The following is a 15213-nucleotide window of genomic DNA, read 5'->3' on the forward strand; positions in this document are numbered from 1 at the left end:
TCCTACGACAGGTTTGTTTAATTGGTCTCTGTCCCTGAGCAATGCAGTATAACAGTTAAATTTAGCAAATTCCTTGTTTTCATCTTTTTATCATAACATCTTTAAACAGCAGGATGGCATGATTAAGGCTTCAAAACCAGTTGTTATTTTTATTTAACAGATAATAACACTACCATGCTAGTTAACCTAGTAAAGCTATTGAAGCAGCAGAATGGACACCGGAAAAGATTTGAGAGATAATACTCTGAAAAGAGATATATTCCTTTTCGTATAGTTGTGGGATACATAGAATGCTTTAAAACAGAGGAATGACCGAAATTTGATGTTGCATAATGTATTTTCTTAGAAGAAGAGAATTACATAAACTTCAATTTCATCTTCTATTCATAGGCATAAAGAGATAATAAGGTGAATTGTGTGCAATCAACTCAGATATTTAGTCCAAAAGAACCATCTTCAGAAGAGCTATCTTAAGAAAAACATGTCCTCAGTTTCCAATTTATGAACAGGTGATGTTCCAAAGCTTTTTTTTGTGTGTGACCCAGAAATTGCTAAAATTTGGAAATCATTTACCCATAGAAGCAATGCTATAAATACTCGTCTCCCTGGCTAGTCCCCCAAGACTTATTGAACCATAACATGATTAATTTTGAAACTATTTGTTTTAGCCTGGGTCCTGGTAGCAGGAATGATGAGGGAAAACAGCATTTCTCCGTTAATCTTGGGCACAGTACTAGCCATACACAAGATTGGAAAATGTGGAATTTATCACCAATGTCATTAATACTACCACTTTGAGTATCTACAAAATGTCAGCAACTGGAATAGATGCTTGTATGTGTTAGCTAATGTATTCCTCATAGCAACTCTGCCAAGTAGAAATTATTATCCCTATTTTACACTTGAATAAAATAGATACACAATATAATTTATCCAAGTCAAGCAGATAGTAATTAGTTAGAATTAAAGCCTCAAGGCCTTGCCTTACTTTAAAGCCCTTGCTGTTTCCATTATGCTTCAGTGTTTTTGGAATTCTCCACCCTCCATATACACATGTACTTCAGACCCCATGAGTCTCATACTACTATGGAACCCTATCACAACGTACTTAAATCTACCTTGTATTCTGTAGTGCTCTCTGCTCTAAAATCAGACATTTCCATTTTCTCAATCCAAACTCAAAGTGCCTCTGTGCAACTGACCTCAATGGGTATAAGATTGAAATAGCTCCTGCCACCCTCGAGGGGTCTGCATTTAAGAAGGAAAATCTCACACATGTGTGTGCATGTGTACATACATATATAAGCATACAACACACACACACATATATATATATATATACACAAACACATATATGTAAATTTTAGGCAAGGTTACAAAATGAGGTGTCAGATTATAGAGGATTTTTTAAGTTTGATAGGGCCCTGGGCAATCGGATCCACTTCAGATATCTGCCCTTGAGGTCTTTTCCCCTGCATTATTTCCTGTTGAGGGGTAGGGGTAAAAACCTGGAATAGGGATGAGTGTCACAGTTAGCAGAAGTGGAGGAAGGTGAAAAACTAAGTTGACCCACTTCATAACGGTGCCATCTTTTTCTTCTTCCTTTTTTCTTTTCTTTTCTTTTTTTGCCAGGAGCATTTTTGGCTCAGAAATAGTGGGCTCTGCTTTATTTTTACAGGCTGCAGATGGGCTTCAGGTGGGGAGGGATCGGCTCTCAGAGATCCCAGAGGATCCATTTGAGGCATGGCATTCATAGTGACTCCTTTCAGCCACAGCATGAGAGACACCCTGAAGGAGGATACCCTTTTGTTCCTCTTCTCTCAGAAAAGTTTCAAAATCACCCTAGGGAAAGTCTAGGATGGGGTATGGATTTCCACAAAACCAGGAAACCATGAAGCCTTGGTGGACCTCCAAGGAAACTTGAAGCCAGTTGGCACCTCGCTGTCAACCAGCTGGCTGCTTTCAAACACCCTCCTGATGGGCCCTGCACAGCTGTGTTTTATGTTTCCACGTGGCCTTGCCAGAGGTCCCTCCTTAAACAGACCCAGCTTCCACAATTAGTGTGGACTCAAAACGAGTTAGTTATGGCATACGTGAGGTCCCAAAGGCCTCGTGGGGATATTTACACCTCTTTGGACTATTTCCAGGACCCCAGATTATACTGTATGCGTAAATTAAGGAAGTCTCACAATCCAGCAGCTCTGACTGAAACACACAACGTAGCCATATCTTAGACCCCATTTCCCAATGCTTTTCTTGACCTCATTTTCACAATTTTACCACCCTGAAAGATAAACCCTCTGTATTCTTAAAATTATGTTTTAGAAAGGAGTTCTCTCTTTCCTATTCCTGAACGTACCTGGTTTTTTTCCTACAGTACAAAAATTGAGGACTAATCAATTTTCTCCTTTGGCATTAAAGTCATTTAGGACTTTATTTGCATTCACCTGGCCAAGTTATAAATACCATCAAACACCTATATCATGCAGTTTCTTTACTTAAAATAATAAATTGGTTTCACTTAATAAAATACAAAACCAGATGAACTCAACCGGTGTACCCAGCCATTAGGAACATACATTTAGCAGGCAGTGGGGAAAAAAAGCCAAGATGCTGAGAAGGGAGACCACCCCCCAGGCCAGTAAGTACACAGTGTCAGCTCTAGGTCACATATTCTAGAAAACCTCAAGTGGAAATAATTCTTATTTCATTTTTTATCTATGGCTTCTACTGTATACCCAGAGAATCTGAACTTGGTTTTGGTGTTTTCTCTCTCCCCTTCATTTCTCTCTGCTTTTCAAGGCCTCTTCCCTTGGGGCCTCTTCTTGTCTTCACAGGCGCCTGTCTCCAGCCACATTTCTCAGTTAGATACTGCTGCCTAACAACTCAGAACCTGACATACAATTCTTTAGTAAACATTTGTTGAATAAGTTTTGGAGCCTGAAACAAGGAAACCTATGATGTATGGAGAAATAATGCAAGTTCAAGAGTCAGGACATTAGCTGAACAAGATTTGATAATAAAAGGGACAATTGTGATGAAGGGCTTTTGATGATATCCTCATGTGTGTCTAACATGCTATATTAAAAGCTTTAAGTATATAAACTTATTTTAATCAATGTGACACTAGACATCATGACCCTTATTTGACAGGTGAATAAACTGAGGCTTTGAGCTCTGAAGTAATATGCCCACAGCCACATAGCTACTAAGTGTAAACTTTACTGAAATTAATATGCATGTCTGTTCAATCCTAAATGAATGCCTTTTTATCCCTTTTGGTCTAGTTCTTCATTTTTTCGTCTATTAAATGTGGAAATTTTAACATTCCTAAGTTCTCTTCCAGCTTTAAGATAATTCATATATAAAGTGACACATATCTCAAGAAAATTTACAGTTCAGTTAGTCTTCCTTGTTGATTAAAATCTTGCAAGAGACAAAGGAATGGCTCTCCAAAGCTGAAAATTTAGAAGCCCTGAAAGGAAAGAGGAGAAGAACTTTGGTGCAGCTTGAGCCTTGCAGTTTTTCAGATACACCTAAAGCTGAAGTTACCATTGTCTTTTTACAGCAGTTAACATTTACTGATAACTTATTATGTTCCAGACACTGTGCTAAAAGTTTATATGTATTACTTCACCGAAATCTCAACCCCTATGAGACAGAGCTGTGGTTGTTCTCAATTAACATACCAGAAAAACAAGCTTAACTTGCCCAAGTTCATATTGCTAGCATGTAGGAGAGCTTGGATTCAAACTCAGATATCTTTAACTTTGAAGCCTAAAATCTTAACTTTGAGGTTATATTGTTTTGCATGCCATTTTAGCTTATTTGTCTATGTACATTTAATGTGATTTATATCAATGTCATTTTTGTCATTGATTTTAAAATAAAACCCATCAGATATATCAGGAATCTGCTTAGTTTGCTAGCATATGTGGTGATACTTAAGTATCTCATGATGCATGCCTTTCGGTGCAATTAAATATCTTTGGGTCACTCTCAATCACATGCCTATGAGTTACAAGCTCTGCCTCCCCTTCTCTCTACATATTTCTTTCTGTCCAAAGTGTACAGACTATCAGGCATCAAAAGAAAATAGACAACCCACACCAATGTGGAGATTTGCAAACTCTTAACATGAGAAAAATCTCCATAGAGAAAACATAATGCCTGGGTGGGTGATTGACTTAACAGAAATCCTACCTAAATGTATTTCCACATTCATTCATTCCATACTTATTAGAAGGGATTATTGACACTTTCAGAAGATACAATCTCAGGGACCCTGATAGCAAATTAACTTTTTTATTAAGAAGAATTGAAGTTAGCTGTTATTCTCTACACTAGGGCAGCCTGATTTTCATTTTAGCTATGACTGATATTACACACTATTACTAATCTATTTGCAGGTATAAAGAAAAAATCATATATATATGTATGTATATGTATATGCATATATACATATACATATATACATACATATATACATATACATATATATACACATACATATATATATATTCTGTTTTTACCTTCTGAAAGAAATAACCTCCAAATTAAGCTACATAGGAAGTGTAGAAATGCTCAGAAATCACCCATTTAGATTCTGTAACTATTTGGAGAGAAGAGATTTTAGTAGCTATAATTTCTGATCAAATAAGTATTAGTTCATTTTTATTTTAGTCAAGTACGCATTTTGTAAAATAACACCAATAAGGTGTGCTATTTTTCTCTAACCAAACTCTTCACAATAAAATCCAACTGCAATATTCATTTAGAAATTTGATAATGCTCTCTTGTGTGAGTTTTAGGAATATTTGAAACCCCATTGCCTATAAATTATATCATGGAAAAGCTGTATAAATATTCTATTATGGCACATGCTGTTCTAAGGATCTGTCAGGATTTCCTTTATACACTCCATTTTGAGTGGTATATAAATCAGATGTAAAAATTCATGTTGGACTGAAATTCAGCACAAAATGCCTCCTCCAGAGGCAAATGCTTTTTTCAAAATGTGGTTCGAATTATGTTGGTCATTTTTAAGTTACAGAAGTGCAGAAAATGTATTTGTGGTTTTGAGGGAGAGAGATTTTTTCCATTTTTATAACTCATTAGGAAACTTTACAGGTCTTCAGACCATTTTGTGGTTTAGTTCTTCTCAGGTTTTTCCCCAAAGCAATATTAAAACTTGAATGGTGTCCGCTGTGAATCCAATGATTACTGTTCTGAATACAAATGTATGTGTGGATACATATAGTTCTACATATCTTCAACTAGGAGAAGTTCCAAAGATATTATGACCAAGGTAGAAGATGAGGCCTATCAGCTGGCTAGTCTTTGCCTTGGTATCAGTCAAGTTTGGCATATCAAAGGAATCAAAGGAATCCCCTATCCAAACCACAGTTCAGCAGGTATTGCTTGAATTTTAAAACTGCGTTAAATTGCAGAAAAATCCACTGAGTTCAACACTGCCTCTTTTATGAGCTTTTAGACAATAATGCTGCGCCTTTTCTAAATTTTGGTTTCTCTAACATATAGAGCAAGTTGCAGTGTGTTTAACAGATATTCAGTAATGATTATCTCATTTCTAAAGTATTTAATATGTATATATTTATGCATATAAATTAGTTTGCTAAATAATGTTGAACTTATTTTGTTAGTGTAGCTAATGTGTTAGAGTAATTTCATAAACATCTAAATTATTATTTTAGCCTATGTAGAGATTATTATTATACTCTCTTTCCTAACAGCACCAGTTAAAATCAAAGAAAGTTTGATTTAGACCAAGAAAGTTGGCCTAATTCACAAAGTTGATTAAGCCAATATTTCAGATGACTTTAAAGGAAAATGAAAATAAACATAATATATATGTTTGAATTGCTTCCATCTATACTGCATTTAGTTTATTAATACATTGGAACAATGCATTTAGTAGTTATTATTTATCGTTTAAAGCACAATTTTAAAAAAAATTTCCCAATATCATATCTTATGCTTTGTATTAAATTCCCCTTAGATAATTAAATCTGGGTGTCTTGATTCCAAAACAGTTCCCTTTCCTATTTCCTATATTTCCTATTTCCTACATTACACTATTTCTGGTACAGTTACCAATATCCTTGGGTTTAGGGACAGTTAAGATGGACCACTCAGAGGATGATCAAACATTTGCCTGTGGCTGGAGCAATGTAGACTTTCCCTCTGGGATACTGAGGAGCAGAAGGGGTCTCACTTCTCCTGAATGTTTTCTCTACTTACCTAGTGTCACAGAAATTAGCCAGCTATGTACTATCGAGACAGCTGAATGCCAGTTTTTCTTATTTTTCACATTAAAAAGAGAGCAAGGTTACTAATGAGGGGTCACATCCCAAATCTCTAATCTATATAGCTGAATATCCCTATTTATATTTGGGTCATTTTTTGTTCTGCTCCATTGACTTTTACTAAATTATACTAATTTGTGTTCCATAATGTTATTCTTGGTTATAATTAATGAAATTTTGTGTGTAACTCATATATCACTGATATACTTATGTCTTTCTGTTAATCATTAAGGTCATTTCTTTTATAATTTAAATTAACATGTATCACTTCAAACATCCCTGTATAACTCAAAACAGTTATGAAGAAGTTCTTTGCAGCTTTTGGGAGAAGTTTACAAATTTCTGAGAACTAGATACATATTGAAATATAGTTTTATGTTAATCAAAACTGTTTCAAAGGAAAGCATAGACATTTAAAAACGACTGAAAATAAAAGTACTTTAAATGTCAAAGTAAATAATTTTATATGTGAATAATCTAGATTTCATGGTTTGAGCAGGAATAATTTATAACTCATTAGGCAAGTAATATACACAGTGCACTTCTCTCCCAACCTATTGCATTACAGCCATATTTTTTCTCACATTTGTAGAAAGGGTTACACAGTGCTATTATTTGAATAGCTTTGACCTTGTTAAAGCCTGGCACCATTGTTTTTTACATAGCAAGCAGTATATTTTTAAATAGAGTCACTTTCTTACAACACATGAAATAAAGAATGACATAAAAACTTTAAGATTGTGAATAATAAAATATGTAAGATATATCCTCACCTTGATTTTACCTTTAAGCAGCCTTTTATTTGTCTGTTAGGAACTTCTTTCCATGGTTTTACAGGCTCCGGCTCTTGTTCTTTCTTTTGACAAATGAATGTATAATTTGTGCCATTATTATTTGACCAAAATGTACCAACAGAAGTTTCATAACGTATACAAAACTCAACTTTACTGCCATCTTTTTGATAAGGAGGAACCAATACAATCTTAAAGGAGAACTGGTCAGTTTCACCATCACATGAATTAGGAACATATTCTGCTAAAATGTCATAATGTGTCTGCCAGTCATCTAAAGACATTCTTACATATACTAACTTCTCAAAAGAAACATTCAAAACTCGAATAATACCCTTGATACTTGTAGACCCAGGAAGAGACTCAGTTGACTCCAGTATTGCTTTCTGTATTTGGAGTTGTTGCATAAGATCTTCTTTTGAAGAAGGCAAGTCAAACAGTGGGGCTAAAACATATTCTTCTGTGTGGAAAATGTCCGTCCCTAAGTCAAAAGTGGTTGAAGCACTCGGTAATTCCCAGCAATCAAATTCTTTAACAGACACAAGATTGAATCCAAAGGAATCAGCAAATGAAACTCTTCTAGTACCTGAAGATGGGGTATCCAGGTATATGTCTTCAGAAGAATCAGAACCTCGTCTACTCGGTTGAGGGGAGAAACCAGGTTGGAAAGTAACTTCTTCATCTTCACAAAGAGAGTCAGATAAATTAGGAACTTCTAAAAAATTATCTTTGCTAATCTGACTAGGTACTTCAGAAGGCTCCATTGGGCTCTCTGATATCAAGTAAGAGAGAACTGTACGACTAGTAGAGGCTGACATTTGAGATACTGAGGCTTAAAATAGGTATAATGTTACAGTTGACATTGCAAAAAGAACTCAGCTCTATAAATAGGTCCAATGGCGTGTCAACTATGCTAGCCTGCAACCCTGCTAGCCTCCCCCTAAAGGCCTTGAATATGATAGCATCCATGCTACTCCCGCCAGTGTGTTTCAGATTTAACTGGCAGTTTTTAAAGTTGTATTTGTTTATGAGCTAAGTTCCAAACAGATATTTTTAAATCATGTTCTGCGGTATTGGAAATCCTGGAACTTTAGGATAAAAATATTATTTTAATTAGTTGATGTTAAAAATGAAAATGTGGATTTTTTTTAAATAAAATAAAAGTAGTATCACAATACTGAATATGTAGTTTGGACTAAATTAATCCATGGAGCAGGTAAGTGCAAACAGGGAAAGATAAGAACATTTACAGAACTGAAGAGATCCAGAGCCTACTAATAATGACAGCTATCATTTTCAGGGATTTATAAATGTATAGCTTTATTACAAAAGGGTTAAATAGAGGTGCTGAAAGTTCTGAGGAAGGAAACATGATTCAGATGGGGAAGGTATCATTTTAAATAAAGCATGAAGGGTAGGTGGAATTTAGACATGCAAGGTTGGAGCAAGGCAGATTGTCCAGGTAGAAGAAATAACCCAAGCAAAAGCCTAGAACAAAGAAGTAATCAAATTCATTATTTTAAACATTAGTACATTTATTTTAATTAAGCCATGGGAAAATACAGATAAGACATGTGTTATTGACTTGCAAATATAAGTGGGCAAAGGTAAGCCTGATCCAGGACTAATACATCTACGTAGAATAAAATGTTCTTTTGCAAATGGCCATTTTTTATGCCCACAAAGCAGAAGTTGATACCATCACACCTTGAAATTCAATATGAGTTTTAAAGTATGAACAGCGTGCTTAAACTGTCACATTTTTTTTATGTCATAAAACACAAGTTGGGGGATGGTCATTTTGGTAAAAACCTATAAAAATTTTAACTGCACACAATTTGACCCAGAAATGCCCCAGATAGAAATTTGCTCTGTCAGTATGGGAAAGTATACAAAGATAAATAGAGATCTATGTTCATAACAGAATTGTGCGTTTAACAGTCTCTACAAACCTGTTAAATGTCCCTCTCGAAAGAGCATTGGATAAATAACCCATACAATAGAATGTTTTAGAAGGATAAAGTAGCACTTTATGTGCTAATATGGAAAGATAACCAAGATAAATGGCTAAGTGAAAAAAAAGAAAATGTGTACAGATATGTACATAGAAAACTCCTGAAAGGATACAAAAGACAATGTTAGCAGTATTTACTTCTAACCACAGAATTTAAAGATGGCAGAGGAATGGGGGCTCTATTCATTTTACTTTATGGTCTGCTGTACTGTTTGAAATATTATACATGAGCATGGTTTTCTTTCAAAATATCTATTAATTAAACTGAAAAAATATACGAAGTGTGAAAGGTGATTAGTTTTTCTTTTTAAAAAGAGCCCAACAGCATAATTTCTTTCAAATGAAAACCTCATTAATATGGTATAACTTATTAGGTAATTTGAATTGCATAAAGTAGTGGATGGAGAAATTATTTTCTAAAATTATAAGTGACTAGTGTCTAGAAGGATAAAGAAATGAAATTATTTGAGCTTTATCTCATCCACATAGCTAGAATGGGTGGTGACCACATGGATTGCTCAAGAATGGGTAATGGCTGCGGAAATGTCTGTGCCTTTCAGATTTGATGACTACAAGTAGCTATATTTCAAGGTACCTGAAATACATTGCTATGTAGTCAAGGAAATCAGCAACAAAATGCTTTATGGAAATTAGTAAAATAGTTCATATAGCCATGTAAATAATGGGATAATGAAAATTTAAGATATAATAATGTACTGAAATATTTTAACTATCCAGGAGTTAGTTAGCAAAGGAATGGAAATGAAGACCCCTGGGTCCATTTCCTGGCTCTGCTGCTTACTAGCTGGATGACCTTCTGAATGTTACTCAGATGTTCTAACCCACAGTTGCCTTGTCAAAGTACAATGTTTAAAATTAAACAAGATTCTTGTTAAACGTCTAGCACAAAACCTATAGTAATAGCACCAGTCACTATTTTAATTCCGATATATGTTTGTAAAAGGCTGATTTCTAAAGTATATCAATAGATAGATGGATAGATATGTAATCTAGCTACAGAGAATTCATATATATCATTAAGAAATGATTTGTAATTTGTTTCATTTTTGTCTTTTTCAAAGGCTATAGTGTGTAACACTTAGCTTTATAAGACATAATATAGCTCTACATTAGAAAATGGTCCTGTTATTTGATCTAAACTTTTCCCTTGTTAATGTGTCTCTTTACACAGAGCACTACCTTGATTTGTAGTAATCACTGCCTTTCTTTTGGAATTTATAACCTTCACATAATTGTAGATAGTTGACATGTTCCCCCTTAGTCACCACTTAGCTAAAGCAGAGTGATTTCATCTTTTTAATCTCTTCTCACATGTCAATCCTCCAGTGCTTTTTACCATTTTGTTACTCCTCTATGAACTCCTTCCAGCTTGCCTGTATTTTTCTGTTAATGAGCTGCCCCCAGATGAATGCAATATTATAGATCAAGTGTCTCTGGAGCATGAAAAGAAATACTAACAGCCTCAGCCTTGTGACTTGGTGTTTGCATTCAGTTAAAATTCAGATTTCCTTGCTTTATTTCCATATCACAGATCAGACCAATGTCCCATTTTCTCATATCCACCACTACCTCAATTTCAACACAATTTATCACACTCTTCTTCAGCTGCTAAGGTATACTGTTTTTAGAAGAATTAAAGCTTTTTCTTTCCTTCTTTTTTTTTTTTTTTTTTTACAAACTAAAGCTCAAGTCTCCATGCATTCCATAATTTTTGGTATTAATCAAATATTCTCAAAGGCACCATTAACATAAAAAACAGTATCAGTCAGGAACCCAGTAAATAGGAAATAGATGGCATGCTCAAATAAGATAATTTCAGGAGGATTTATTTACAAGGGTCTATTTATAAAGTGTAAAGGCAGAGAAGCCACAAGAACTAGTGTGACAAACTGGGGTCAATTGCATCAGAGCTTTTACCATCCTTCAAGGGATAAGGGAAGGGAACACTTATCAGAACTTGAAAGCAAAGCGTGCCATAAAGAGCTTACCAACTGGAGACCTGGTCAAAGGACACAGCCAGTTGGAGACGACTTTGCCAGGAGTGATCCGGGAGCATAATAAACTGAATTCATTCTTCTCCCTTTTTATGATGTCCTACCAGAGCTACCTATTGGCCAGAGGGCATGGGAACTATTATAGTTCATTCAGGTCAGTCTCCCGCAGCAGAAAACAGGGAGGAAAATGGTGGAAAGGGTGGCAAGTGGATTTGGAGGAGCAAACAGAAGATATGATGTATGAAATATATGCAAATATGTATATAACATATATACATACATAACTTAAAATACATATGTGTGTTCCTCTTTATTTATACATACTGTATCTCAATGCCAACTGAGTTTCTATTACCTGATCTTCTACTGTCATGGGTTCAAGAAAAAAAAGTTAAATATCTAAGGTCTGATCAGCTCTGATCCAGTGAGAATCACAAATAAGAGAGATTGTGTTTATCCACAAATGGGTAGGAAAGAAATGATCTATTTTGAAATTAATTATGATTTTGCATTTGTTTCCCATGTTAGCATAGATTTTTGCAACCCAAAGAAACGTTTTGTCAAGAGACAGTCTAGAACTGTAGTTTTTAAAATCAGAGATAGATGTCAAAACTCACTGGGCGAGATGTTCAAATAAGATTTTCCAAGAGGATGATGGTTCACAAGTGATTCTGATATATAGACTTGGTTAAGATGCATGATCTCCGGCTGGGCGCAATGGCTCATGCCTGTAATCCCAGCACTTTGGGAGGCCAAGGTGGGTGGATCACAAGGTCAAGAGATCGAGACCATCCTGGCCAATATGGTGAAACCCCGTCTCTACCAAAAATACAAAAATTAGCTGGGCATGGTGGTGTGCACCTGTAGTCCCAGCTACTCGGGAGGCTGAGGCAGGAGAATTGCTTGAATCCAGGAGGCGGATGTTGCAGTGAGCCGAGATTGCGCCATTGCCCTCCAGCCTGGAGACAAAGTGAAACTAGGTGTCAAAAAAAAAAAAAAAATGCATGATCTCCTAGTCTGTCTGCCATAGTCAGGGACTTAAGTTCTAGTTATGAAAACAATTGTAGCTATTATCCCTCTACATATGTACTATGTGCTATTTTTAGTGTGTGTGGGGGCTATAAAATGCTTTTACAAAAAAAATAACAAGAATTGGGTAGAACTTTAAGGTCATTTAGCAATCATCTAGGCTAGTCCCTTCGTATTCACATAAGAAAACATAAATTCAGAACAATGAAGGACTCCATTATTTAATAGCAGAGAACTGACTTGAACTCAGCTCTCTCTTGCCCTCAGTCCAATATTGTCCATATTATTCCATACATATGCCAACTTCTAGTTTTAGAATTCATAATTAACAAATTAATCATTCTTTGAAAATAGTCATTAAAATTAATTTGTTCTAGATTTCATTTATGTTGTTAAAATCAATTAACTTTTGTGAACTTCCTTTTTCCAATTTGATGTAAGATCTCCAGGGGTGTCCAGATAATTTTTCTTTGTGACAAGCTCTCTCAACCTTTTCCAGCTTATGTACCCTTTAATAAATTTAATATCTTATAATGTTCTCTCTCTCCCTCAGAGACACTGCTATATTTCTATTTGAGAATTACTGATCAAAGTTATAAAACTGAATTATGTAATCTCTTAGAACTAAATTTGATATTTAGTATTTTAAAAGACTACTAGTGAAAGGATATCACTTCAAACATAGTTTGAGACACAGATTTGTTCTTCAGATGTCAGTCACTGAAAAGTTTTCTTTGAAAATGTTCATATATACCAATAGGGCATGCACAGTTAAGTCAGAACAGAATGGAAACTTTGCAAGATATAGGTAATTTTTTTTTTTTTTGAGACATGTTCTTGTTCTGTTGCCCAGGCTGGAGTGCAGTGGCGTGACCATGGCTCACTGCAGCCTCAACCTCCTGGGCTCAAGAAATTCTCCTGTCTTAGCCTCCCTAGAAGCTGGGACTACAAGAATATGCCACCACATCCAGCTATTTTTTTTTTTTGGAGAGATGGGGGTCTCACTATGTTGCCCAGGCTGGTCACTACATTTGTAAAGGGATGTGTCACTTATTTCTTGAAGAGTTGAATTATTCAATATAGATAATTGATCATGTTACAGCAGAAGAGTTTGGCCACCAAAGGCAGCATTCAGATTGTTTAGCTTAATTTATGAAAGATAAACTAGTATAATACTCAAGCACCAAGGGCTTATTTTACAGGGATTGCATAATGTGCTTTAAATTTTGACCAAAATAAAGACATACAAATATATAGTCAGAAATCTAGATCTCTAAGGTGTTTAGCAAGCACACATCAGAGATAACCTCTTCATTTTACACTGAAAATTGAAATTTCAGTGGTCAACTGGATTCTCCCTTGACGTGTGTGTGATTCCAGCATTAACCCTAGAAGGAAAATATATTATAAGCTTAAAGACAGATACCATCTAATAATATGTTAGGAAATTTTTAATTGACCCATAAAATTTATGCTCATAGTACATGCATTTTGATATTTAAAAATATAGCTAAGCACACTGTATTAGGAGTAAGTAGGCCTAAGTTCTAGAGCCATGCTTATTATTAAGAAACTGTGACCTTGGAAATCATTTAAGTTCTTTGTATAAATGTCTGAATATTACTGAAAATCTCTTCGAAACTGTGAAATCTGCAGACATATGAACATTTTATCATGAAAGTTGTCATTTATTTGTGAAGCAAACGTTTATTGACTTCTACTCTGTCGGGCACTGTGTTACATCCTAAGATTACAAAGTAAGTTATAAAATATAGAATCTGTTCTCAATACCCTAGCATCTAATGGAAAGAGGGAACAACAGAAATTCTCCATCATTATGGATCTCACTTTCTTGTGCTAATAGCTTTGGTTATTGATTGGGAAATCATAAACTTGGCTTTAGGTGTTCTGCCCATAGTCTCCCCTTTATTATGTTAGAATTGGACTCTTGTGTCATAGACAGATTTTTACAATTTTTTATTAGCAGCAAGGGACCATCCATCACTATTTCAAAGAAGTCTGGACTTGAAAACCTGCAAATAATGACGTTTGTGACTATTGACTTTGTTGATTTTGTTAACCATTCAGTGGCAGGGACTCAAGTGCTTGTATGCTAATCGAAAACTCTGCTAATTTTTTACCCCACACTTTCACCCTAGTTAAAAGGCATCAGCCAAGAAATACCAAGGAGTCCATACCAGAGTCAAATATCCCTTGGTATGATACAGATAGCCTAGAATCATTGCTTTGTGCAATTAGGGGGAAAGGCAAAATTTAAAGTTCTATTTATGTTACTATGAATTATCAAAAGATTATTTTAAATTTAAACTTAAACTTCTTATTTCTAATAGTTACATTTAGACAATGTATATTTTCACTCGTTTTTTAGATGCATATGTCTTTTTTTAACTTTTATTTTAAGTTCATGGGTACATGTGCAGGTTTGTTATACAGGTAAATTCATGTCATAGGGATTTGTTATACAGATTTTAGTCACCTAGGTATTAAGCCTAGCACTCACTAGTTTTTTTTCCTGATCTCCCTCCTCCAAAACCCCACCCTCTGGTAGGCCCCAGTGTGTGTTGTTCCCTCTATATGTCCATGTGTTCTCATCCTTTAGCTCCCACTTATAAGTGAGTACATGCAGTATTTGATTTTCTGTTCCTGAATTAGTTTGCTAAGGAGAATGGCCTCCAGCTCTATCCATGTTCCTGCAAAGGACATGATCTCATTCTCTTCTATGGCTACATAGTATTCCATCATGTATATGTACCACATTTTCTTTATCCAGCCTACCATTGATGGGCACTTATGCTGATCCCATGTCTTTGCTATTGTGAACAGTGCCGCAATAAACATATGTGTGCATGTATCATTGTAATAGAACAATTTATATTCCTTTGGGTATGTACCCAGTAATGGTATTGCTGGGTGGAATGATATTTCTGTTTCTGGGTCTTTGAGGAATTGCCACACTGTTTTCCACAATAGTTGAACTAATTTACACTCCCACCAACAGTGTATAAGCATTTCCTTTG

At 35.2% G+C, this 15213-nt stretch overlaps 1 protein-coding gene across 3 annotated transcripts in view; it reads right to left on the minus strand.

The window, feature by feature from the left end:
- The window catches only part of PPP1R3A (protein phosphatase 1 regulatory subunit 3A), a 198272-nt gene that overhangs the window by 34263 nt on the left and 148796 nt on the right, over positions 1–15213 (minus strand). Inside the window, exons 1-2 of one of the 3 annotated variants that reach the window (XM_009454057.4) lie at positions 7704–7883; positions 7100–7182 (exon numbers count right to left, since the gene is read on the minus strand). In XM_009454057.4, the coding sequence (XP_009452332.3) occupies positions 7100–7182; positions 7704–7799 (179 nt within the window). In that variant the 5' untranslated portion in view covers positions 7800–7883. Of the gene's footprint in view, positions 1–7099; positions 7928–15213 lie in introns of those variants that run through there. The other 2 variants (XM_063815538.1, XM_519320.7) reach the window with 2 other exon arrangements.

Source organism: Pan troglodytes, chromosome 6 (genome assembly GCF_028858775.2).
Source record: "Pan troglodytes isolate AG18354 chromosome 6, NHGRI_mPanTro3-v2.0_pri, whole genome shotgun sequence".
Taxonomy (NCBI): Eukaryota; Metazoa; Chordata; class Mammalia; order Primates; family Hominidae; genus Pan; species Pan troglodytes.